At 37.4% G+C, this 27830-nt stretch overlaps 1 protein-coding gene across 3 annotated transcripts in view; it reads left to right on the top strand.

Annotated features, from left to right (window-relative positions):
• Window positions 1-8181: 8181 nt before the first annotated feature.
• CCDC141 (coiled-coil domain containing 141) overlaps window positions 8182-27830 on the top strand; it is a 64594-nt gene continuing 44945 nt past the window's right edge. For 2 of the 3 annotated variants that reach the window (XM_038142937.1, XM_038142936.1), the window contains exons 1-6: window positions 8183-8483; window positions 13603-13835; window positions 15310-15432; window positions 22783-22974; window positions 24098-24206; window positions 25913-26166. In XM_038142937.1, coding sequence (XP_037998865.1) covers window positions 13734-13835; window positions 15310-15432; window positions 22783-22974; window positions 24098-24206; window positions 25913-26166 — 780 coding nt within the window. In that variant the 5' untranslated portion in view covers window positions 8183-8483; window positions 13603-13733. Of the gene's footprint in view, window positions 8484-13602; window positions 13836-15309; window positions 15433-22782; window positions 22975-24097; window positions 24207-25912; window positions 26167-27830 lie in introns of all 3 variants that reach the window. The other variant, XM_038142934.1, reaches the window with a different exon arrangement.

Here is a 27830-nt window from a genome sequence, read left to right as displayed (position 1 = left end):
GTATTGCATGAGTCTGCCACAGAGATTTCAAATTCTATGAACTCTGAGACTTCCTAGCTTACTGAAACAATGAAATAAAAGTTTTCTGTTAATTCTGCTTTTGAACGTAACTGATTAAGAGAGGGATTTTTGTGCTCTTACTCCATCCTATGTGCTTGTACTTGGTACTGAACCTTTAGAACTAAACAACATTTAATAGCGCACAAAGTCAATGAGATACAGACTTGCTAAAAAGCAAAAAATCCTCTGCTCAAGTAATCCATTGTTACTTGTCTGTGCATTTACTACTGTGAAAAGAAATGGTGGCTCTACTTGTAGCTCTTGCTCTGCATTTTTTTGGTTGCAAAAATAATTCAAACAATGGAATTCCAAAAGATGTAAATATGTTTCAGATTTTCTTAAACAGAGATCACATGCAGTGGAGGGTACAGTGCTGCAAGGTGTGAGATGGGGAGATATCCACAGAAAGGGAAGGATTGATTGTAGGGATTGTAATTGCTACGTCCCTTGGTACATGTCTACTAATGACTTGGAAGTGATGGGGTCAGTCCTGCTCATGGTAATGAAATGAGCACCAAGATTTTCTGTGTTCCTGTTAGCCAAATTTCAATGTACTTGAAATGTTTAAAAATATGACTATTTGTTGCTCTTGCTGGTAATGTAATCCTGTGTGCAGTTTTGTGACAGTGAATGGGAAGGTGATTGACTCAGTAAGTGCCATCCCTTTTTCCTAGGGATCAGTTGCACAGACTGACAGCCATAGAAAATGCTTATACCTACAAGCTTTTTTATTGTGAAATGTATGTGGACTCTTGTATTGGTGTCCATAAAAGTGTTTGGTGCTGTTCACCACTTAACTTTATATTGTATTTAGTAGGATTAATGGGGTTACATTTTTCTTGGAAAAGAAATAGATTTGGACCATGGACTTCTATAGCTTTGTGTGAGTGACTGATTCAGCATTCAAATAAAGCCATTCTGGACGTGCAGCAGTGGGTGGAGAAGGGCTGTGTGCAGAGCAGGATCATATAGCACTTCTTGTTCCATCTGCTGGCCAAGGATATCAGTGCCAGCTGACAAAAAGATGAGTGGAACATTTTTTTTCCCATCACAGTAAAAAAATAAAAGTGTCAGTAGGTCACGATCACAAAGCGAGGTTGTTGGGGGCTTTCTGCAACAGTAATGTCATGTAATGGTGTTATAATAGCCTCTAGTTTCCTGAATTCTTTCTACAGGATAATTTTCATTTGTTTAAGGAGATTATTAAGAAGGAGAAAGAAGGAAAGCTTTTGGAGCTACAGATGAAATTCTCTAATAGCTCTGAAGCTAAAATGCTGAGAAATGGATGAAAGCAAAGATTTGGTGATTCCTAACTTCTGAAGGATTGACTTAGTATCTCTACTGATTTTTGTATTGGTAAAAAGGGAGTTAGGACTGTAAAAATGTTAGGTTGTTAGATTCCTGTTTTTGTTTTAAAAAATATCTAGTTTAAGAAAAAATAATTGATTGAAACATATAGAATAAAAATCCATACATATGTAAGTGCTGCAAAAGTACCTGAATGTGAGCTGCAGAGCTACAAACAGTTTGAGTATCTGGAATTTGCATAACATGGTTCCAACTAATTCATTCATTCATTATCTCTTTGGAGAGGTATCATCTTTTCCAGGTTTGTAGGGAACTGATACATTCTGAAATAAGATAAAAAGATAAAAATGTGAAGCAGTTACTCTCTTTGTGGTTCCTTGCACAGTCACTGGGAGTCTCAGTGGATTGAGGTTTCTATAGTGTGCTATTTCCACAATTTCCTGATGTGTAACAGTGCTGGCAATTGCAGAGTTCCTTCTGCAGAATCAGAATCAGGTGTTAGGAAAATATTATGTGATATAATTTTTAAATTATTGATTTCCCACTTTTGTTTCCCTCAGTTAAATAGTGACTGATGCCTGTCAAGACTGCATCTTCATTGAAAATTCTATTAAAAATCTAATAGCGTACCTTCTGCAATGCTATGGACTCAAGGAGTACTTCAGGATATTTTTCATCTAGGTTTACTGTGTGAAAATAGAGGTAAGACTGAATAACCACAGAAAAAGGAGATTGATTTCACACTTCTGTTGGGTCCCTTTATACAGATCTCCTAAACACATGGTATTTTAGGACCATTTTTCTGTGATTCTAAGATTAATTTGGAACGTGAAAGTGAATCACTGGAGGAACTTGTGAGAAGACATCTGATTCTGTGAAATTGGAAGACAACATATCACAGATCAAAGATATTAATCAAAATAGATGCTTGTGTGACTGTAAAATTTTAGTTATGTTGATGCAAGAATGAATAGAAACAGGATATATTAAAAGGCTTTTAGTATATTTAAAGCACCAAAGAAACACTTGAGCTCAAAATAGCAAGGAAAATTAATGTAACAGCCTTCTCTTTTCCTGTCTGTTGACTTTAGTTTACATGGGTGTCTATTACAGCAAACATTATGGGAATATAACTCAGAGACAAGAGGAAGGCTGAGTCAGGAGATAAATACCTCTTGTGAAAAAAATGCTTTCTTAAAATTTTATATGTGCTGAGGAAATATATTGGAATATGTTACAAAGGAAAGTGAAAATCCCCATTTTAATTTAAGTTCAATAAGAAAAGCTCAGTTAACTTTCCAGATACTAGTGATATTTACAGTTTATAGGCCAAAGAGCAAAGAGTGGGGCTAACATTTCTGACTTTTGAATCATGAATAAAAGCAAAGGAAACTTTATTTGCTGTCATTTTGGGATACATTGAAAGACGGTTGTTAAGTGGAAACAAATTGGTTGTGTTAGCAAAAGTTGTGCAGATAATTTACATTCTTTTGAGTGCAGATAAGCTACAGTTTTTAAAATAATAATGCAGTTTCATTGGCAGTTTAATGACAACATTGAAACATCAGGTGTGCTGTGATTACTGAATGCCACAGAGAAGCTACGTTTTTGTGCACATGTAACTAACAGACAAAATATGCCTCGAAGTAGTTGTGTTTAAAAGCTTAATTTAAAATTATTATGCATTTTTATGTATCATTCTACAGTGTTAAATAGATATTTTTTACATATTAGGAAGCCTTTTAGCTTTTCCACCAGCAGCTACCTGATAATTGCTATCAGGCACCACTGATGCAAGGTCCTGTTGGACCTTAATGCACATTCAATTTGTATGTAAGGGGGGGGGGGGGGGGGGGGGGGGGAATGCTGCAAGCTATGTAAAATATCCTATTAATTTACTAAGCTCATACATCTGTGCTTAAAATGTTTGGATGGACCTAATGTAACCACCCCAACTTTCTAATACTCCGAATGTAAAACTCTGTGTTTGAGAAGGCAGACTTAGCCCCAGATTGTCTGTCAAACTCCTATAGCAAACCATGCCACTGGCTGTTCATGGCCCAGGTGACTGCCTCCTTTGCACATCCTGCTAAACGTGGTGTCCACTTAGAAATACACTTGGCTCTTCTGAGGATCCCAGTGGTACAAATCCCAGTCTTGTGCTGGCTGCTCTGCTACAATGCTGTCACTGTCAGAAGGCAACATGCGTTACATGGATTAGAAAACAGCAAAAACGAGGTTTCGTGGTAGCTGTAGGTCCCAGAACGCAGCAAGATGCTTGGGCAGCTGTGTAGATGTGTATTGTGTTTGAAATAAGGCTGTGACAGCTCCTGGTAGAACAGCCCTGAGACTTCAGTGAAGTCTGGAGAATTGCTGGCTCCATTTGAATGAATATAAATAAGTTGGGCTGTAAAACCTTTGAGCCTTTTCCTAGACTTTAAACCAAAGGTTAATTCTAATAATCTATAAATTATGAAAATAAAGTGAAGAAGAAAGCTTATCTTAACTCTAAGAACAGACTTTTGGAGGAGCTAAGAGAAGACTTGTAACTTGAGGCATTCTATGTCAGAATGAAGCATGAACAAATACCTATCAAAACCCTGATTTTAATTTGTTAGTGTTCTCCATTTTGGCAGGAGCAATGTGTTAATTTCAGAGGTGCAATTTTCAGGCATGGTTCGCTATGTTATGCTTGGTTTGCAGTGAATGAGTTGCCACCTCAATTTTGGGTTTTCTGCTTCCCATGTTCATTTTCCTGGGGTGAGTTGCAGATGCTGGGTGACAACATATCCCCCACTGTCATTGCTGTGTTTCCAGGCATGCCAGGATTGCTCCTGATTCCTGTGCCTCACAGGATAAGAGGCTGCAGAGTTCCAGTGGGCTGTTGAGCTCCAGTAGAACGTTTCTCTCAAATACTGTGCCAGGATTTCTGTGTGATAAGTGTCTTTTAACATTCCATTCTCCCCTTAAGCTTTTTAGACTACTAGGACAGAGAGTACCTTTCATGGTGCCTCAGCCATTTTCACAGGCAAGCCTTACAGCATGGTTACTTGATATTTAATATGATTGTGTGATACGAGTCTGACTTTCAGAGACTTGGGAGCTAGCCATATCTAAACTGGTACCAAGAGCAGCCTGTTCTTTTTCTCAACCTTTGTATCCAGCTCTGTGTGCCTCTATTGGATGGTACATAACAGCAAGCTGGGCTCAGCAGGGTGAGGATTGCACAATGTATTCAACACACTTGAGTGCTACTCCACATATCAGTGGTGATGATGTGAACGTGATGCCCACTGTCTGCTTTACATCACTCAGTGCCTCTCAGAGCATGGCCTTCCTCCTCTCCTCCTCCCCAGGACTAATGTATCCAAAGGAACACAGTAATTTTTGACACGTAAGCCAGGGTTAATATTAGTGCTTTGCTTCAAATGGCATCAAAAGGCTGCAGTGAGCCACGCGTTCAATAAGCCTTGCAGGATTTTATTTCCACTCATCGCATGTGGCCAGTTTGTTAGGTAGCTGCTGTTTGCAGGCATCATTTCATGGTGCATTGCCTCTGCAGAACCAGCCACACATGAAGAAGCCAGGGCATTTGTTCCTGCAGGTGGTAGAAATGTGAAGTAATCGAGTGATTTTGTATTTACTGTTAGCTGTTACCGCCTTTACTTACCCTAGGTATTGCTTTGTCTTCTGGATTTTATCAGAGGTATGTCCTCATGTCTATACCACTAAACTCTCTTCTTCAGCAGCAATTTCATCAAAGACTTTGCAAGTGATCCAACAGACATTTAAAAAGTTTCTTCATTGTTTTCCAAAGGAAAGTTTGCTTCTGGGATGAAATGGTTGGTACTGTCAGTGTGTGTTGGGAGGGAGTGGCAGCAGCATTCCCCCTTCACAGTGTTGCTAGAAAGGAAAACTGGTCAATATTAAGGAGTGGCAAGACGTTATAGTCATGAAAATCATGCACACACACGGAGGATATAAAACGCACAGCTGAAATAATTTTCATCTTAGAATACTGAGATGATGGGGCTTTTCCCTATATGTAGTAGTGACACCTGAAGAGCAGTATCAAGCAAAAAAAGAAAGGTGGGAAAACCATTTGGTGAATGGTGTGTTTCACATACAGTGACAATATTTATAAAAATCTTTTGGTTTCAATAAGTGGCCTTTAATGTTTTGGAAGCTCAAGCTCTGGAATTTGCAGACAAATCCAACGAGGACATGCTGGCAGACCACTGCCACAGCCAGGTAAAGGTAGTGATATTCTGTGCATATCTCTGGGGAAGAGAGGCTTCTGGTAGTATTCCAGCATGGGGTGCAGTGGCGTCGAAAAGTGACACCTGTCTCTGGCCTGGGAGCATGGGCTGCTATGCTTTTGAAATGAATCCCTTCAGGACCCTGAGCTGTGACAGAAATCCTCCTGTGGCAGTCCCCTGTTCAAGTGCACTTGCCCAGGTCCTACTCTGTTTAGGGTACCCAGCACTGGTGCTCAAGTGAGCCAAATGTGCAGAACACCAAGTTAACACAGCTCTCTATTCCTTTGGTCCTAGTTCATAGCCAATCGAGTCCTCTCATGTGAAAAGACATAGGAATACCTTGAATCCTTGTATATTTGTGCGTGGGGAAGGAATAATTCCTGGAACAGTAGAGGCCCAGCTGTGAGGACACACTGGAGTAGCAAGAATGGGCAAAGATAACTGATGGCCCATTATGACTTTGAAGGACATTGCCATTCCCTGAGTAGTGTTTCAAACAAAAGCTGGAGCTTGCAGGATAAAAATTAGAGCTTTTCATCTCTCATTTTTGCTGTTACCTCTTACCCAAGAAGACAGCGTCCCTACTCTACTTCATCCACCCAGGCAGGCATAGAGCAGCAGGTGATGACAGCTTCTCAGTAGCCAAAACCTACAGAGCAGGCTCAAACCCTCAGAAGAAGGGAAGAGAACACCTCACTTTTCAGGTTCTGGAAGAAGTCGTCAAAATCACCAGCTATAACACAGGGAAGGTAATGCTGTCCTAATGAACATAATATCAGCCTGCCTTCAATTTCCCATGCCCAGAGCTTTTATGCATAGTTAGACCATAAGAAAAGCCACTCCAGGAGTATTTAAAAAAACCTAAAAACACTTTGGGGCTTTATTTTCTTAAAGTTTTCCACTAGGATAAGCTCACATTTATTCCAGATGATGTCCCCACAGGATTACACCGTGGTGTCTTGTAGTACACACTGTCATGCAGGCAGCTCACTCATCATGGTCTCCCTTGGAAGCAGCATGAAGAACACTGATCTATATAAAGCCCCAGTACTGAGTTTCTGTGCCTTGAACCTCTCCTTTTGCAGCTGAGGAGAGTTTCAAGCGGAGAGGAGAACCCACCTGCTGCTGCAGACAGCAGCACTCAGATCCAAAGCAATTTGAGCACCCAGAACAAGAAACAAATCACCTACTCCTGGTGATGGTGTTTTTGCTATGGATGGCAAACAATGGTTCTGAACCATGCAAATCCCTCTTCACTGCTCTTGAGTGTTCAAACAGTACTGAGTGTGGGGTGGGGAGGGAGTTTTCTTTTGTTTTTTAAATTGTAGGCAACGCTTCCTAGATTCATGTGGGTCTTGAATTCTGAACTGGTTATGTGCTAACCTTCGTAGAGTAAGGTGTCACCTAAACTGGGAGGATGGAGGGAGTATCCTCACACCCTGTAGCCACACTCCTGGTACACAGGGTAAGTACCCATTTCTTTAACACAGCTCCAGGCAAATAAACTGGGGCGTGGGGCTGGAATTCCATGATATCCTCTCCTAAGTATGTGACACAATTTTGGTACTTACCTGAAGGGGACAGGCAAGATCTGGTATGTGATCCCTGTTTGAGGTATCAAGGTCTAGAAGAGGACAGTGTGTGACCAGAACATACAGAGGAATCCATAGCAGTGTCAACCTTCAAGTAGCAGTTATACAGGATGGACTTATCTTTTTAAAACAAAATAAAGCGTGCTATTTATATCCCCACTGATAAATGACTTTTTGGAAAAGGATTCTAAAGCCTCATGGTTCTCTAACACCTAAAATTCAACTGCCCAGCTGAATATTTCTTTTCTGGATAAATATCAGAGGTGTGAAGTAATGTTCTATTACAAGTGTGTCTGGGAAACATAATTGTGTACATGTTCTAAATTTAACCTTCTGAAAGTTGTGTAACTCAACTTTTCCGAACAATAGCAACAATATGGCTTTTGTGTTTTGGTGTGGTTTGCATGATTGTATCAATTTAATTAATCCCCTGTTAACTGAAGGGCTTATACTGATCTTTTTGCATCTGCTGGCTGATTGTGTTCCATAGGTCTGAACAGAGAGTTTTCACTCTTAAAAGATGGCCATAAGAACCCAGTTACACTGCTTGAACTCTCTGAACAGTCTGTGTGATTTTTACCTGATGTTTTTATTTCACAAGCTTAGTACATACATCTGTATGTATAAACATTGAAAAAAATTAAACTGAAGTGGTCTTTTAATGCAGCTGAAATGTAAATGCAAGTTAAACACAGAAAATAGAGACATGGGGCCAAAGTGCCCCAAAGTTACCTTATTCGTAGTAGTTTGTAGCTGCCCTGAGAGTTTGATGTAGATTACCAATCTCTATCTTAATCTTCCTTCTTTACAGAGAGAAAGAGTAGCCTGTCTCACATCTATATTTGGTGCAGAGTGCATACTCCACTGTGCTAACACACCACATCAGGAAGGAATTTCAAATGCTCCCAAGGAATTCAGTAACAAAAGTCCTGTTGGCTTTCCGTACATGCATGGGCAAGGGAACATAGTAATCCTGTGTGATAAACTCTTGCTGCTGCTGCTGCTGCTGCTGCTGGAGCCTCAACAACGGACTAATGAACCCTCTAATGTCTCTTCACCCTCCTGACAGAGCTCAATACCCTGGGCCACCGTCTTTGTTGACAACCTCTCAGCTGGGCTGACTTGTGCCTGTGCCACCTGTGAGCTGCTAAAACGGCTCCACTTTTGCATTCACCAGGGTAGAGCTCCACAGGCTGTGCAGCATTTGTTTTGGACAACACCCAGTGGGACAGAAATGTTGAGCTTCTCCAGGAGTGCTGATGGGGTAAGTCTGTTCTCTGGCCGATTCTGCGGAAACTGGAGAGCCTCACTGCCATTTCTGCAGTAAACTTAAGAAGATGTGCTGATGTCTTCACCTGGAGCATGAGAGAGAATAAGATATGATCCCTCTGCAATTCACACTTGTGAATTGTTTTCTGTTTTGTTTGATTTATTTTTTACCCCATTCAAAAGTTAAAATTTTCACTGTCTATATTTTGCCATTATATGTACACTCAAACAGCCATCAAATCACTTCTTTCTTGTGTCTTTCCTCTAGCTATCACTTTAAGGAAAGGTGTTAATCAAACTTGTATTTTTTATTGTCTTTGATAGCAAGATCATATTAAACTTGCTAAAAAATATGATAGCAAGTAACTAACATCTTCCAATTTAAAGAAATCTGTTCAAACAGCTTGACTTTGAGATACAGCTGTTAATCACCCATAGCTGTCAATGGCTTCAGAATTATTGCAGGGGCCCATGTTCCCTTCTCTTTCTCTTCCTTTCCTCAAAGTAATTTTTATCCTCTTCTTCTTGTTTATTGTTGTATAAAACCACCTAAAGGTTATCTGCCAGTAAAGAATCTGAAGATTTTTTTTTTTCATGGGGTTAGTTTTAACAAGGAAAGGAACTTCTAAGGGCACTAATGTGTTCATCCATTCTCAGAACAAGAAATTTGTTTTGCTGCAGGGGTTCTTAAGTGGAGAATCCAACACCTTAGTTTTTTATGCTGCCCATCTTGAATCATGTGCTAAGATAACAAGATATGAAGAAAGCAGATTAGATGAGTGCATTACTGCCAAGCTTCCTATTATTATTATTATTATTATTATTATTATTATTATTATTATTATTATTATTATTATTATTTCTTCTGTATTTCTGAAAACAGGGCAGTTATACCCTCTTCTAGAATTCAAGCCTAATGAATAAAAATGTAAGCAGTCCCTATGTGCGGCATACCTCTTTATCTTGCATATAGGACTCGTAAAGAACTGAAAGAAAATTTTTTAATAACAGATGCTAGAAAGAATGGTGTTTGTTTACATAACACTTAGAATATGGAGTTCTAAATTTAAAGGTTATATGAGCTTTCTTAAAATAAATGTGGAGGCTGAAGTGACATTTAACCCTAGTTAAATTTGCTGGATTTTTCTATTGTTCAATAAATAATAGAGATTTAGGTACTATTTCTTATTTACAGGTTCTAGGTACAAATATGTGTAGTATATTGAACAAGTATACTATACTACACTTGTATAATACACAAGTATATTATACAAATATGTATATTGAACAAGTATGCATACTTTGTGGAAATCCTCTAAGATCCATAAAGAGGGATACAGGCAAGACAAAGCTTCAGGATGAAAGAGCAGAACTTGATACATTGATTACCACTTGAAATGTTTCAGCTGTCATTGCTCCCCATGTCTGTTTACTGTATGGGTTTTTTTAAATATTGTTTTCCTTGGAAGCAAACAAATAGTGATTTTTGCTCTTACCATTGCACTGGATTAGCAGTGCTAAACTGTTGGCTGGTTTCTAAATCTCTGATACACTGCTGGTTTTACAGTTAGCAGTGTTGCTTTATTTTCTTTCACAGAGATGTCCAGTGTGACAGGGAAAACTTTCTTATTGGCAGTTTCTCTGCTTTGTGTGATGGTGCTTTCAGGGTAGCTTTTTCTTTTCATGCTGATTTCTTAGTGTGTTATGAGGTGTTTTTGGGGCAGGTGATGGAGGAAAGAGTAGAAATTTTTTTGTTAGGGGGTGATGCACAGGAAGAACGGGAATATACAAGAATATAATTCTTCACTATACTTTGATGTTTTACAATAAAATTAATCTGGAACTATTGTTTCTGGAACTGAAACAATACTCCAGGTAACACAGACTATAGTATGTTCTTGAAAGTGTTTGCTGGAGAGAAGCAGGTTGTCTCTCTTTAACCCTTTTGCACAGCTGTTTCCTAGCCCTTTACTGGGACTTCTATGCTTCCTCTTTCCACGGCAAGGAAAAGACAACCTCCTTTTGGGGCCAGCAGGATCCTGGGCTACTTTAGAGGTGCCTTTTCCTGAGTTCCTGAGCTCTCAGCTGGCACGGAAATGCCTTCTGCCTGTGCTGCATCTCTTTTCTACTGAAGTTCATGTCACTTCCAGAGGCTGGCCCTTTCTCTCCTTCTTGCCCTGCTCACAGCTCCTGTCCTGCCTCCAGGACTTGGCAGCAGTGACCCCTCACAGGTGGGGCTGGGGAAGCAGTGTTTATTGGAAGCACCTTTTTGCAAGCCTCATGAAGCCCAGAAGTCTGAGGGATGCTTCCTTCCCTTCTTTGCTGTGGATGCCTGTTCTCCCAGGTCTGAGACAAGGAAGAAAGAGGAGACTCGCTACATTTACAAACCAGTCAAAGTAAAGCACCTGTGATCACCTCAAAGGTGTCTTTGAGGCTGCAGGGAGCGAACTTTGTCTCTCCCAGAGGCATTTTCATAGTGCACCAGCTGCTTAAAAGCTCTCAACAGAAAGAAAGTTATCTCCCAAAAAGTCAGACCCTTTTTCTATGTATCACTATTAAAACTGTGAATACCACTCTTTGCTTGCTACACGTGAGGAAAACTTGTGGATTGGACATCCTACATGTTAAAAATGAAGTGAATTTTGTCATATTTACCTCTCAAATCCTTTTTATGTACAGTTGTTTCAGATAATACGTGACATTATTTACACTAGAGAGACTTGATCTTTTTTTCTGTTTTCCTGAGATTGTTTCCTTTGTTCCTTTGTTCAGTTTTGTTGTTTCCTGTAGACAGCTGGTGAATGTTCCCTTCCTCTTGTCATTCTTACTCTCTTCTTTTACACAGCAGTAGCAAAGGGAAAATACTTCTCTCTTCTGACACAAATAGCCCACCTTTTTCTGGTTGCTACCAGGATTTTTTGTTTGTTTCAGACAGAGGAACAGACAGATAAGTAAACAAGACAGAGAAAGGCATGCTTGTTAAATTTTGCTCCCTTGGATACAGCTGAAACCGCTCATCATGCAATGCCAAAATCCTCTTCTTTTTTTCCTCCCAGGGTTATGTTCTAAGATATGTTTTGATTCCTTGATAACTTTTCTCTGCCGCTACTCTGATGTTTCCCTGTCTCTATCTTCTATGCTTAGCATAAGATGAATAAATACAATATCCATGCATTTGTTTTCAGACATTCTGAATCACTTGTCTCAGTTGTTACCAAATTTGCTTATAGTCAACTTCTTGAGTGTGGCATTTTTCCTTTATTTCCAGCTGTCAGCACGATGAAAAATGATACCTCATTTAACTTGAGTGAAAAACAGCTCTTCTGTCTGGCTACCCCAGGGAGATGATGGATTGGCCCAACTTGTGCCATGAAAAAATACACTTAGAATGCTCTTCTGAGAGAAAAAAACCTCAAGGACATAATACCAAAATTCGTTTGTAACTCCTTTTATAAGAGTAAAAAGAGGTTTGCCTCTGTTTTCCTGATTAGTTTTTCCAACAGCCAAGTGCTGTTTGTCCTCCAAGTGCAGTCCTGCCTGCAGGGTGAAAAATCCAAAGTTGCTTGTCTTCTGGAATGTTTATTTGAAAGCTGGAGTATTGAGCCGGTTTTGTAGAATGGATCTATCTTCAATTCAAACCAAACTAGGGCTCTCTTATGTTTCAGTCCTGAAGTTTTCTTTAGGACTTCTTTCTCCCAGGTTTTGTGCTGGGATTAATGATCAAATTTTTGTTCTGCCATACTTTTGACAGGAATACATACAAGTTCCCAAGGAGATCTGTCCACTGTCTACTGTGACAATACCCAAGGAATATTGTCTACTGTGGCAGGGTCCCTGGGTCTCTTACAGGTGTTAGGAAGAGTTTCAGAAAACTGTGTGGTATTTGTTCCTCGGTTGGCAGCTTCAGAGTTCATGGTTGTGTTTTGGCAGAAGGGGTGAATTTTGCTTTGCCAAGCTCATTTTGTTCAACACAAACCACAAGAAAGGGCTTCTTCATATCCTGTTTGAAACTCATGGTTTGAAGGTGGTTTTCAGATTAAGAATATAATAAGTAAAATCCTACCTTGACACATAAATCAAAATTCCCTGTAACTATCTTATGCTTTTTCTAATCCAAATTATTTTAGAATTTGCTTCCAGATCTTGGTTCCATTGCAGATGTGCAAGTTCTTGTATGTAATTAGAAATCTAGTTTATATAAAAATGTACTCAAATGTTACATATTTTTAAACAAACCAAACAGGCAGATGCTAAGGGAAGACTTGTGCATGTAGTTTCTTGGGTGGAATTGTTTTTCCAGAGTGACCTGCAAGCCTAAACACCAGTGTCACTTTCTCAGCTGTTCTGTGGAAGGAAACCCAGCAGCTGCTGTCCCATAGTGTGGGCTACTTGTGGCATGCTCTGGACTAATGGCAATAAAACTAATATGTCAAACCAATATTGTAATCAAAATATGTTTAATAATTCCCCACACTGAATAAAAAATGAAAGTAGTGTTTAAGCAGCTATTAGAGAGCTCTTCCTTATGCTCGTTTAGAACAAAATGAAGACTCCAGAAACAATTTAAGGTTAAATTGAAGAGCAGGTAAATGATCTTAATCTTAGGAATAAAATATTCCTTAAGAATTCAAAGTGCTTGGTTTCCTTCTCTGGTTGTTATGGTCACTATACCTTTAAGTATTTTTGTATTAAATCCCCGGTTTTGATTTAGCATTTAATACATATATATATATACACATGCTTATCCTGTTTAAAGACTTTGATTCAGTGGAAGAATCATGTTGAACATATATATATTCAGTAGCAAGTGAGAAAGTATTTTACTGGTATAATGTGAAAATATAGAGAAACCTCATAACATTGGGTTTGTCATTATAGGTAAATTGGTAAAATGGTAAATTTTTTTTCTAGCTTTTATAATTTGAGAACTTTTTAAAATTTGGTTAACTGATGTCAGGTGATGTCCATGGAAGAAGCCCTTCACACTTCAGATGGTGACAAAAAAGAGCAGGCAGCTTAATGCTACCAAACTAGGGGTGTGTCAAATCTCTCTCAAGAATGATAAACTCAATGGAGTTGTCTATTTTTAACCTCGTGTTCTTTCCTTTTGGCAGACTAATCAGTGTTAGCTGAGCCGTTTCACTGAATGAATCCAAGTGACTCTGGTGCTTTCTGAAATGAGCAGTGGACCCTGAGAGAACGGCTCAAGTCTGCTTTGATGCATGCAGTCCCGTTGTGAAACACGATGTCAGATGAAGCCAGCTCGGAGCAGAAGCCTTCTACAACAACAGTCAGCTCAGTTGCTGTGCAGGCTGGGGATGCCAGTATTGTTATAGCTGTGCTTAAGGTAAGGCAGCGACTGCTGGTATGTCAGCTCTTGTCTTTCTGCTTTTAAATATTAACGCGGTTAACGCTTTTAAATATTCTGGGCAAATGAGTAGTTAGCATAAAATCATACAGCAAGGCCATTTGATTAGTCACTATCTAATAGACTTTTCTTGGAAGTCAACACTTGTTTCTGCTCACAATTATTCTTGGTGGCTTTTGGATTGGATTGCTGGTGGTTTTTTTTCAAATAGGATAAATAGTTTGGTCAAAAATGTAGGGTCTTGGAAGGAATTCCTCTTACTCAGTTTAAAAAGAGTTAAAGGAAGAGTGGCATAATAATGTGTTTAAAGCATGATGATTGCAGTTAAGCCTCCTTGAGTACCTTTAACCTGCATTCAGCAATAACTTTGCACAATAAGTGGCTCTACAAACTCCACAGATTAGGTATTTTCTGGGGAAAAAAATGGTCTAAACTTGGTCTAATAATCAGTAGTTATTTTTGAAAGCTGTGAATCCGCAGTCCCATGTGTTTCAGTAAGCCCTTGTGTGCATACAGTTGTGCTTATAAGCACCAAAAGGCCTCTTTTGTAAGCTGGAATCCACACCTCCAGTTGGCATGAAATCTGGCATTGGAGTAAATCTGGATGCTAGTAATGAATCCCATCTGGAATTTATTGGCAGTTTGATTTTTCATTCTCCAGGCAACCTGGAAAGCGTGCTAGCCTCAGCCATTAGAGTCTATCTGTGATGCAGAATAAGGTGATAATGAGTGGAGTTGTCACCTGACTCAGGTGATTATTCAGGATGGCTTACCTCAGTTGTGGGAAGCTTTATTTAAGGTCAGTTTTCACCCTTCTGACGAGGTGGTCTGCTGTTGCAGGGGAGTAATTTCACTGCAAGGAGACTCAATTTGATGGTGAAGTCATTTATTTTCCCTCCCTATGCTGTGGAACCAGGACAGTGGCATCACAGTGACATCACAGCTTCGGTCCTTATCAGCATCCTTTGATCCCTGTCCCAAAGGCTATTGAGTGTCCCTGCTGCTGCTTGTGCAATATCTTGTTCCATATATTCACTATAGAAGTACATGGGACCTGTGCAATAGAAATAAGATCTGAGGCTATGGTGTTTGTATCTCCTGCAATACATTTTTTACTTCTGTCTGCCCCACTCACCCACCAAATTCACTTAACTATCTGTGTCATCTTCAGCTGAAAGGTGGGATGAGTCAGAGAAAAAATTTTGGCTCATTGTGACAATTTTACTCTTCATGGGCAAAATCAATATTGGAGCACCTTCTGGATAACATTTGTCTGTGATTTTACCACCTGTTTCAAATGAAGTTATTACTGTATTCTCTGTGACTTCATCTTGTGTATGGTCCCTGTGCTCCTACAACCATGGAGAGCATGTGTGAGCTGAGAATTCGTGTGAGTAAATAAATGAAGGAAACCTTGTGTTTTCTGAAGACTGTAATTGTTTGCCTATTACAGTGTGGAAAATGGGTGAAGCTTCAGCTAGCTGAATCAACACCAAATATATTAGAAATTGGCAGCAATCAAGATGAGACTAAAAAACTACTTCAAGATCATGAATTCCTCCTGTCCAAGCTGAAGGTAAGATGTGATAAGACCACAAAAAATTCCTCAAGTCATTACAGTTCAGATAGGACAGCTGATGTAGCTGCCTGTGCCTCCTATTGCAGTGTGGTGGTTAGGTTAAACTCCACATAGGAAAAGATATGTTCAGCCCTTGTCAGTGTAGCAGATCTTTGATGGTCCTTGTGGTTTCCTTCCAATTCAGGATACTCTATAATTGTCTGGAAATTAGGCTTCTTCCCAGGAAAAATATGCTTCTGACAGCAGCAGGAAAGGTACAGTTTTCTCTACTTTATACATCAGTGTTAAGTGAAAAAATCCTATAGCTCTCAGTAACTGCTAAATATAAAGGAGTGTCAATCCATTTTTTTCATTCTCCAATGTTATGAAACATCTGATTATTTTATAACAGCTGTGAACACAAGTAAGCCCCTTGTAATTCTGAAGTAGATATTCCACCAATATTGTAACTGAATCTTAATTGAGGTAAGTTGCATTGGGAATGATACTGTAGAATTGATCTAGGAATATTTCCTTGATCTAGGAATATTTCAGTTAAGTAACAGTCCTAAAATCAGATTTTGGCATTCCAAAGAGCAGATTATAGGAATGGTGGCATTTGGACACAGAGTGACAGCTTGCATGAAAGAACTGAATAATTTTAAGTGTGGGGTGTTTGACACTGAGAGAAGTCTGAAGTTACCTAAAAAGAACTGTTTTAATATTTTGATAGGGTAGGTTGACTTTATATATGTAGACAAATGAATTCCTCTAACATCTTTGAAGCTATGAACAGTAACTTCTCTATTTAATTTTGGGGGGGATTGCATAAACTTGAGATCTGAAATAACAAACATGATTTGGATAGGATCAAGTATTTGATTTAATACCAATGACTATGTGCTTCCCCAATCATTAAAAATATCCAATGAGTGTGAGGGAATTCAGTACAGCATACAGAGGATGTAGATATCCACACTGCATTGTGTGGATTTTGGAGAGTGTGAAAATAGAATTATGGAAAAACCACCAAACACCCAAAACCATCCAAAATACCCAAATCCTAGAGAGAGGTGGTTTTGCTTTCCTTTTTATGCAAAGTGCCTTATCTTTATTGTCACTAATGCAACATTGGGTGTTCTTGGAACAAGCTGCTGTGTCCCGTTTGAACAATTGGGAATTAGCTGAGTTCTTACACCCTGATGACAGGAAGAAGCTGATTATTTTTCTCCTAATTTTGAAAAATAAATATTATGAGTGGAGAAAGAAAACAGAGTAATTCCCATCTTTGAAAGAAACTCCCATTTTTGTAAGAAAAACAAAGTTTCAAATAACATTTTACTATCAAGTCAAATCAGATCAGAAAATTTGTTATGCATAAACTGTTAAAGACTGCTTTGGGAACAAGTACTCATTATTTCATGATTTATGCCTGTGGTCCTTGCAAAAATCAGCATTGATTAATGAATATTCTATAAAATAATTAAGTTCAAAATTACTGCTTTTTCCTGAATAATATGAGCTGTGATAACAAGGGACTGCAATTTTGTTAGAATTCTTCCTGGCTGTGCATTTTTCAGCCATGACCATTTGTGACTTATAGTAAGTTGTCAACACTTGTCAGTAAATACCTAGTCTTAAGTCACTAAACCAACTCGTAAAAAGTTTTTCCAAACTTTTTTTTTTCCAAAACCAAAAGGTTTTTTTTATTGATTCTATAGTTTTTTGGAATGTTGTTTATAGTAATTCTTTTTCACTTAGCATTTGATAATGAATTATACCTTAGCTGTGTGAAGATGGGTAAGAGGCAGTTTGAATTGTTTCCCCATTTCTTTTCTATTGTTGTAAAAAAAAAAGGGAAAAGAAATCCTGACAGATACCCATACTTGATATGCATATGCTTAACTTTGATTAGACTGACCCAATTCAAAATTAAATTTTTGTGCTGGTCAGGCAAAAATTCTTGAATGAGTAATGATTCTATCATGAAGCTAGTCGTACTTCGGGCAAGAGTTAGGTGATTGATATTAAATACATCTTCTGAATCTGTAGAGACAAACCTATCAACTTTTAGAAGATAATTTATGGAATAGTTCTCCATTCTGGCATTATTCCATGTTCTTTTGTAAACTCATTCTAGGTTTTGATCACCCCTTTGCTTTTTAACTTCATTATTTTCATCCCAGTATATTTATTGCAAATTATAATCAAAATATTCAGGCCAAATTCTTCTGTCAGCTTAATATGTTGAAGATTCACAGGTGTAAGTAAGGACAAAATCTGGCAGAGTGATCAGTTTACATTCAGTACTTCTGATGCTGGAGGAAAAGGAATGTAATCCAGCTCTATTTCAGGGAATTGGTTTTGACTTAACAATGCTAACTAACAGGGTTAAAAAAAAGCCCGGACAAACAGTTTGACATTTAGTAAGGGAGATGGTGCTTTAAACAGCAATTGGAATAGGTTTGTTGAAAGAGAAAACAGTAATTTTTAGAACAAATTTGAAGTTTTTTTTCATGTTCAGAATTATAGTGATAAAAATTGGTGTGTGGTCTTCAGGGCCGTAGGGAAAAAGTTATCCAAAATACTTTGCTTTGATAGAATGTACTCTAGCTTATTCATAACTGATTTACATTTGTTCAATTAAATTTAGGGATTGGGAATACCTCACTACTTCAACAAAAAGCAGAACACAAGTTTCGAAAAGGGCCCCACTTCAAATGTTTATGGATTAGGAAACAGATGTGTTGTTATTAATAGAGTTGAAAAAATAAATGTTGAACAGGAAAGATTAAAATTGAGGCTAAACAGAGAACATGTATACAATGTTTACTTCCAGTTAAAATTCCCCTCAGTAGTCTCATCTAATAGGCTCTGATTCTAAGCTATTCTATTCTGTGTCTGTTTTGCTAAATCAGACCATACCAGCAGCACCAGTTTTGTTGAAACCATCAACTTCTGTGATTTCATGGAAGTCTCTTTGGCAATACCTGACTCGTCCTGCTTTAGATAACTTTCATCAGGTTTATATGTTCTGGAAATATGTATATGTACATTTGGATGTCTCATTTTTCACAATTTAAAAAGAAAAATGAGAAAAATCAAACCTATAAAACCTGAGACAAAATTTCCAGGAGATAAAATGATATAGATTGCACTTTGCATAGATATTTCTCTGCCATTCTCCTGTTGTTTCCAAGAGAAGCTCTACTTGGAGATAACATGATTTTTTAAGTGCTTGGGTCTCTCAATATTAAATCTCACTGGATCTTCCGGAAAAAAAAAAAAAAGAAAAGAAAAATGTGTGTGTGTGTCCATAAAAATGTTAAAATTCCCTATGAGGCATTCTTGGTTTGCTTCCAAAGTTCTGGTTTTTATCATGAGAGAGACTGTGGCAGAACAGCCACAAAACTGAAAAGAATCTAGACCATAAACTTAAGTTTAAAACCATCATTGTTGTTAATTTGGCTCATGAACCTGAGGATTGCTCCTAATTATTTTATTTACTTTAATTCACAGAGCATGAATTGCAAAATATTAATTTATATGCTAATAGCCAAGAGAAAAAAAATTAGAAAACTACATTCTTCAAAAAGCACTAATATAATACACTCATTTTCTTGCATTTGATATCTTTTAAATAAGCCTTTCAGTTATTTCAAGCAAAAATATTTTCAAAATGCTTATTTTTCAGTAGTTCTGTTATGGAAGAAATTATTTGTTAATATTTTCTGAATTATTGGCAATTAGTTGTTGAGGTGCCCAACAGTACAATTAGCAGCAAAGTACAGCTGCATTTTTATCAAACCACAGCTGGCTTTCACAAGTTATTTGAAAAATACAACAAAAAAGGTAAAATGTAATAAATGTTTGTTTTCATTGTTCATCTCACTCATCAATTTCAATATTTGTATGAACAAAATTCCCACCAAAATAGTATTTGTCTTGAGGTAGCTTTATGAGTGTTTTCCGGGCTTCAAGTGAACAACTGTGTTGTTTAATCTCAGCACTGCCTTTTAGCACTAACAAAAGGTTAATTTTAGCAGCATCTCAGTACTAAGAGAATGGGAGGGTAGTTTACACCTCTGAATATTCCAAGTTATGTAGTCAGTGTACAACAACTCAGGAAAGGCAAAAGATTACTTCCCCTTCTCATTCCTTGCTCTTTTAACAGAAGGAAAAGTACTCTAATAATGGACTGTGAACAAATTAAAACAAAGGTTATACTATCCAACACAACTTACATAAAGGACTTTTCTGTCTTTGCTGCAATATCATGTACCCTGAGGAGTGGGGGAGAGGTGTGGCTGCACAGCAGCTGCATCACCAGGCAGGGAGCATTCCTGCTGCAGGCCTGGGATTGCATCCACCACTATCCCTTCAGTCCATCTGAACCACAACATTGCTCCCTTTGAGCCACCAGCGCTCTACTTTTGGTGTGGTAGAATTTGACATATCATTTATTAGAAATTGAAATTGGTCTGTGGTTTTCAGAGCAATGCTTTTTTGACACGGTTTTACTGATGGCAAGAGAAGCTGCATGTTTGCATGAGCTCCTTTTTGACTGCATGCTAGGCATTCCTTGTATTGTCAAGCCTCATTCCAGCTTCTCAGAGTGCAAAGAGAACTCTACTCTTCCGTTTTTTTGTGTTCATAGGGATTGGAATGAAACATGAGATTCCAGAAGTGTTTGAAATATTTTAAGTCTTTACTGGAAAGCTCTGTCAAGTTCACTCAATTGACAAAAACCTCATTAAAATTCAGGTTTCTGTGAAATATTCTATTTTCCATAAGTCATCATTTTTTTTAAGGAAATACATTTTTCCTCTTACTAAGTCTGCTTCTAGATCAAGAGATACAAGTTGGAAAAAAGAAAATACCAACTGGATATTAGGGGGAAAAAGTTTGACCACCAAAATGAGTTCATTCTAGAACAGATTGTGCAGAAAAGTTCTGGAATTTCCATTGTTAGGGATTTTTAAGACTTCATGGGCTAAGTCCTTGAGTAACTAGAGCAAGGGGTTAGACAGATGACTTGAAGAGTCCTGTCCAAATTATTCCTTGCTCTGTGTTGATAAAAGGGTTATTTTTCAAAGATAAAAAGTAGAAAACCAGTAGTATCAGTCTACTTAATGTAAAATAAACTATTCACACACGAAGTATATAGAAACTAACATAGTTGAGGATAATTTTTTTGAAAGTTCTCAGTAACTAGTGGCTTTAACAGTTATGGGGAGCATAATTTTAAACTCAAGGCAATAAAACCTTAATTTCACTCTGACCATCTTAGGTATTTGAACCGTTTCTCAAAGAAAGAGTAGTTTCCTGTAAAATGTTCCTCTCTCTTTTTTTTTTATTAGTCTGTCTTCTCAAAATGTAACTTTTTCTGTTGCTGAGGAAACAGACAACATGACAGCTCTTGTGATACACTATGAGGTTTTTTGCAGCATTACAGGAGCTATTATTTGAAGGCAATAAAATACACACCCATTTTAAATGAGCAAACCATATTCAATCCATGCTAGAGAAAAAATTAGGTCTGTATTTAAAAACTTCTATTAATCAGTTCTAAACAGTAAAACACTATTACACATGAGCAATTTCATTTTTTTTTATTTTTTTTTTTTTAACTTTATGCACACTAGTTTTGCATTTCATTAAATGCAGCAGTTTGGTTTGCTTTAACCTTCTAATTTTCTTTGGCTGGATTTGAATTCATCTCATAGTAACTGAATTTTTAAAAGTAGAGGAAGCATGACTGATAACCTTTGAAGAATATTCCAGTTTTCTCTGTGTCTTAGGGATTAGCTATTCCTCACAGCTAATCAATTACTAGAAAACAGAAGCTACTTGTCAGGGATAAATGGTAATTAACAAACTGTTCTGAAAAAAATCTTCTAAAAGAAGAAAATCTACTTCTGAGTCCTATACCATTTTTGTAGCATTCATCTTGTGTAGTTAGGAAAGATTTACCATTTGAAATGTTTTTTAAATATGTTGAAGCTGATGTAATATTAGGCTAAAAGCATACCTAGTTTTATTTCAAAATATAAAATAGTCAGCTCTTTGAAAACTACTCTTTGCCAAGAAATTCCACATGGAACTACCTCAGATGTCATCTGGTTTTCTACAGTGTATTCAGAACAGCTGTGAAAGTGGTCTGATATTTTGATAAAATTAACCTTGTACTGACAAGCAGTTTGGGTGTAACGTTCTGAGAATATTTTACCCCCTTTTTTAATATCAGCATTGTCATGACTATAATGCTTCTCATTAATTGATATCAAGATGTTGAGTTAGTAAAGAGACTATCAATATCTCATATACTCATTTAATTCCTGTTATATTTGTTACAGAGCCATTCTAGAATGTTAATAATATCTCATGTTGGATGATTAATGAATGCCACTACTTTTACTGAGTTGTTATGCATGTAACAATTTTATGCCTCATCAAGAAGGAAACATCATAAAGGCTTCTCTTAGAGTTGGTTATCAACTATTTATCCAGTAGTATATGAATGGCCATTTGAATTGCCTAATAAAAATTTCTTTTCACATTACATATTCATGTGCTAGCACCTCTAACAACAAAAAAAAAAGGTGACGCTTCATTAATTCATGCTCATGATAAAACCCAAGATGGGGGTTGGGAAGAACATAGAACAAATGTTAATCAATTTTTCTGACACGCTAAAGATTTGTAACATAAGCTGGAAATGGGCCAGCAGTTATCTTTCTTGTGGTGAGATTAATAAAAGGGATGAAACACAGAAGAATTATTATGACAACAGAGCATTATTATTTGGTGACCAGCTTGAGCAATGCAGCAAGCTGAATTTGCAACGTTACATAACTTAGGTGTGTTTTTTTGGAGAATATGTGTTTATGTTCAAACCACTCTTATCTGGATTGCATTGTAGTCATAGAAACTTTTGAGTAAATTATCTCACAAACTTCTAAAACTTATAATGTCCAGTAATGTAATATGATGACATATGAAAGAGGAATCAAAATAGCTGCACTGCTACCACTTCCAGGAAGACAGACCTGTGTTTACGGAGATGTAAAAACATTGGAGTGTAAATATCAGAGATAACATGATAAATTCTCTTAAATCTTGTCTGTATGTGAATTTTAGAAAACTAATGCCTCTTAAGTGCAGATGAAATTCAGAAGCTTGCTATAAAACATGCAAAAATAGCTACACTCTTATCACTAGGAACTGGAAATAAAGCAGGAGTAGAAGGTTTGTGGCTCCTTTACAGACCCACTGTAAAGATATCCTGACACCGGTATCAGCACAGTGTTTTGGATTTTGTGTACAGATTTCTTATGTTAATTTTGTTTTGGTATATTTTCTTCTCAGGCTTTGGAAGACAAGGTATGGGACCTGCTGCAGGAAGCAGACAAGGTTGCAGAGGAGAACAAAGAAAAGAGTCAGGTTTATGATGCCATGGCAGAGACCCTTGGGGATGCATGGGATGCCCTCATCATTATGTTAGAGAAGCGACAGGCGCTTCTGGAACTTACTTCAGTGTTCTTTGAAAATGCTCTGGAGGTTTGTGTTTAAATCAAATAATTAATTTGAAGCCACCCTCATCTTACAGGTACTCTGACCACTGTAATTTTAATGTGTTTTATATTGTTCCTTGTATTCCTAAAGATTGAGGCAAACAAGAACATTAAATTCCTGGGATCCTTCCTCTGGATCCTTCCTTTTCCACCCTTCAGATAGTGCAGGTTGAAGCTGAACAAAATACCGTGTAGACTTTAAGAAATATTTTAGTCATGATGTCTCCCAAAATTGTACTTAACAGAAAATGCCAGTGAAAAGTGGAACTGGACTAAACCCTAAAATATGGATTTCAGTGGCTATGGACATTCTGCAGAATAGCTTTCATTCCTTATGATTAAAATTATTTGGCATTGAAAGAACTTATACTCAGGTGCCTTCACTAATGCACACTGATGACTGGTCACTGAAAGTTTTACACCAAAATATCCATAAGGTATTTAATTACATAAAGCAAACATCTGCCTAACTTGGCAGGGCTTTACCTGAGATTTTGGTGTACAAATGGATGCAAAAGAAAACCTGTGTGATCCCTGTTTACCCATTTCTCTCTTATCCTAATTCACTGATATACACAGGGAGCCAAAGGAGAGAGGGATTCCATACCCTGCAGGTTTTTGCTGACTCTCTGTAGCCTCATGATCAATGTCCCCACATCCTGGAACTTGAAGAGTTTAATCATGCTCCCTGATAAATTTGTTTCTGTAGTATATCAGTGCCACCTATAAATTGCAGAAGCAATTACTAACAGCCTTAAGAAGTCCAAGATGAACAGTCTACTAATTATTGTGTCCTGATAATGTGTATTATACAAAGAAATTAGATTTGGCATAAGGCTTTGTAGAAAAGATGATTCACAAAGTGGAAAACTGTAATTACAGATTGTGTCGACTAAAATCCTTCAATCAATCAGTACCTGAAAGAAAAAAGACAACTCAGAAGGTGCATAGAGGCCAGAAAGCCTCTGTATCTGGGAGTCACTAATAATGCCTTTCTCCAAGAATTTACAAATTCTCTTGAACTTTCCCAGTAACACAGAGATTATGATGTAGTTATGCAAAACAAAATTCCTGTGTGCTTCTCCCTATCCTTTGTTTTCTTAATGCAGTTTGCTGTTAAAATTGACCAAGTTGAAGATTTCCTGAAAAATGCTCCAGAGTTTGATAATATTGACTCTTTGAGAGAACTTCTTCTGCAACAAGAGCATCATACAAAAGGTACAAACAGAATTCCACTCCTGACAGCACATGGTTGTGTGCTGAATTCTTGAGGGAATATTTTTATTCTTTCTGTGTGTATTAAAAAAAAAATCTTATAACAAATATGCAAATGTTCGTTTTGGAAAAATATAATGGTGAGATAGATTTTAGCAGACCTGCTGAAAGATGTGAAACTCCTGGTTTCAAGCTAGCCCTTGCATCTCACCTTCAAGAACTTTCCTGCACATACCTTTGCCCATAAAGTTTCTTTCACATGAGTTCTTTTCCTTTATTCAAGCTTTCATGTGAAGCATCTTCTAGTATATTGTGGCGCATTCAAATCAAAAAGAGAAAAAAATTTTCAGAACCAATCTCATTGTGTGGCTACTCCAGACAGCTTTGCAATTCCATATGGCTCTGCATTTTTTATAAGTCTTAAGACTCTGTCTTTGTAATTTTAATGAAATTTTAAAATTAAAATTGGCAGAATATCAATCATAGTGCAGCACTAGCTAAAAGTTGTAGCTACCTTGAACACCAGGTATTCTTCCTGGGAGGCTGAATAGAGAATCAAACTTGGATAAGACTAATATGGGGTTTGGGTCTTCCAAATAGATCTTCATGGGAGCAAAGTGCTCACTGCATACCAATTTAAACTTGAAGTATCTGGCAGCAATTTACTGCTGAAAAGACAATCTGTAACTGTAAGCATCAGATGAAATGATTTGCCAGACAAAGTCTGCTTTGATGGCAGTAAGCCTTCCCTCAGATGGAGAAAAGTGGCTGCAATTTATTGAATTCTTACTCTACCCTAAAATAAAATAAAAATTTCGAAAGCTGATATTGAGTTATTTGATAAAAAACAGTGCTTTCTGCAAGGAGGATACTCTCTGCCTGCTGCAAAGAAAGGTGGTTGAAAATACAACCCTGACCAAGTATTGACTGTACCAGTACCTGATAAGCAGTTTATCACAAATGCTTATCACTCTAGAATTAAAAAAAAATATTCTAACACAAATGGTCTCCAAAATGGAATGAAAAAAGTGAAAACTTATGAAGTATATTTGTTTACCATTTCTATGTATGTTCAATTTTGGATGGACCAAAATTAAACATTTCTGGTTAATACCACTTTTCTGGAAGGCAAGAAGTAAAATGGACAAGCTTGTTGCAGTGACCTAATGGAAACTAATCTCTAGTGTTAGCCCTCAGGGAACGAAGAACTAGAAGCCTCCCACTCTGCTTCTTCCCTGGGTGCTTTTTGTGAAAAGAGAGGATGTAGGGTGCTTTGCCTCACTAGTTGCATCACTAGTGAAAAACTGCAGAGAGTACTGACCACTTGGGAAGCAGGGTAGAAAATTCTACTTCAGCTTACCCACAAGTTGGGAAACCATCAAAGAGAACTCAGTTTTGAGAAAACAATGACACTTCTGAGTTTGTATACACAAACATACCTCAGTACACCATCATATGCATGTGTGTATATATGTTTGTGTATACACCATTGTACCTTTGTAGGTTTACAGAAGAGCTGTCCAAATTGAAATATCTTAGCATATATATGTCTTCTAAAGTAAGCATTCATGTTCATGCAATGCATGAAAATACTTTGTGCTCATGTATGCAAATAGATAGTTTGAAAGATACTGCGTGATATTTGAAATATGGTGCTAGAATTACAAAGCACTCTGGGTTTTCTCCTGATGGAATTCTGTTCATTGCAGAACTTCTGGAGAAGTCATTTGCTCTTTTAAACAAAAGCCATGACCTAACTCAATTCATAGAAGAATTCAAATGTGAGGGGCCAAATGCAAATCCGGAGCTGATTCAAGGAGCCCACAGCAGCTGCTTGAAGATTGACAATCTCCTTGAGATGCTGCAGGACAGGAGGCGGCAGCTGGACAAATTCCTCAGACATCAGCGCCAAGGGCTGGAGCAGGTTCTGCAGATTTGTTTGTGGCACCAACAGGAGACCCAGGTAACACATACAATATCAAGGGAAATCACAGTATAGAAAACAACCTAGCAGCTGTTTTACAGTACAAACAGAAAAAAATATATATAAATAAATATATTTATTAGGCCTATATTTCTGGGCTACTTCTGTTTGAGGAAATCCTAATTTTTGAACGACTGATGTCAGTGGAGTTAGGGGGATACAGTGAAAGCAGAGTACCGGAGACATGCTCTGCTGCATTGAATCCAAGAGGAGCTTTTTGCTCTTTGTGTTGCTTCTGTTTTGCTAGGCACAACTGTGTAGTCTAGAAGGATGCACAATCTGTGTGTTGTTTATCCCTTACTACCCGGTTATGAAACTCTGAAAATGCAACATCTCCCTTTGAACTCTAACTGGAATGTGATGATCTGATGGTATGATTGTAAAATATTTCTTTTTCAGAATTTCCAGTGTGTGAAAGCAAATTTATTTTACATAGCTTCCTTTATGGAAGTGTCAGCATCATATTTTCTGATATCTCTTTCATTAATGAAAATCAAAGGCAGATTGGCCTATTTTTTCATAATTAGTTATCTGTAGAAGAAGAAAGTAATTAATCTAGTCAATAATTATTGTAAATGAAAGATAAAATCTGATTCTTGAAAAACAGGAGTGATTTTAGATTTCAACCAAACAAGGAAAACCACTGTCTTTTGCAAACAGCTGTGTTCACCTTGTCTCCTTTCCCATACCTTCAACAAAATCACTGAAAGTGAAATTTTGTGGGTTTCTTGCCTATAAAACAAGTTAAGAATTCTCAGTCATCCCTTCAGAACTAGAGTAGCACAATGAAATCACTCAGAGGTATTAGCTGTAGTGGAAGCCAACTGATTAAACTCACTGTAATGGAAAGGAATATTGCCAAGTGGTAAAGGGGTGAGCACTTTGCTATAACACGGTTAAAAAATTACTTATTCCTCTGCCTAACAATACAGAAATACTGGTTTGTTTTGCTAAACAGATACATGATAAAAACCCTCCAGCCCTAATTTGCAAATAAATTTCTATTTCCCTTTTAGCAGAGTTTTTATTGTCCACTCCATTTATTTATTTTTTGATGAACCCATAGCAAATATTCTGTGAAAATGTGCTTCCAGAAAAAATGTTTCAGTCAGTAAGTACACATCTGGAGGATATACTCAAGAAATGAAGGCTTAGTATTAAAATAATTCCCTTAGTTTCCTCGGTCTCTTGGACTCATAATGTGAACACTTTTTATGTGTAACTGAAAACACTTCCAACTTATTTTAAAGATTTTTTTATTTTTTATAATTGCTTAAATTTATTAAAAATAGCATGCTTCTACATAAGCAGATAAAACAACAGCAACAACAAATTTTTTAGTGGGGCATTAAAATCTGTAGTACCTAGAGTACAGAAATTCTTGGTATGCTGACTATGATCTAAGTATAGGGGTGATTTTCCAGACTGGAAATATTGGAGGAAGTCTTCCTGATACCAATAACTAATTCCGGATACTATTTTGAAATGTGGAGCTTCACTCAGGAATTCTTGCCATGTGTTGTTTACAAAGAAAGTGAGAGGTACCTACTATGAATCAAGCAGATATAAGTGCAAGTAATTCTGTGGAATTTAGAAGATTTAATTGTATACTGCATATGTTTGCTGCACTTGCTGAAGAGGTT

This window comes from Motacilla alba, chromosome 7, assembly GCF_015832195.1.
Source record: "Motacilla alba alba isolate MOTALB_02 chromosome 7, Motacilla_alba_V1.0_pri, whole genome shotgun sequence".
NCBI classification, from domain to species: domain Eukaryota; kingdom Metazoa; phylum Chordata; class Aves; order Passeriformes; family Motacillidae; genus Motacilla; species Motacilla alba.
The sequence above is the reverse complement of the archived record's forward strand: the minus strand, read 5'-3'. Positions and strand labels throughout refer to the sequence as shown.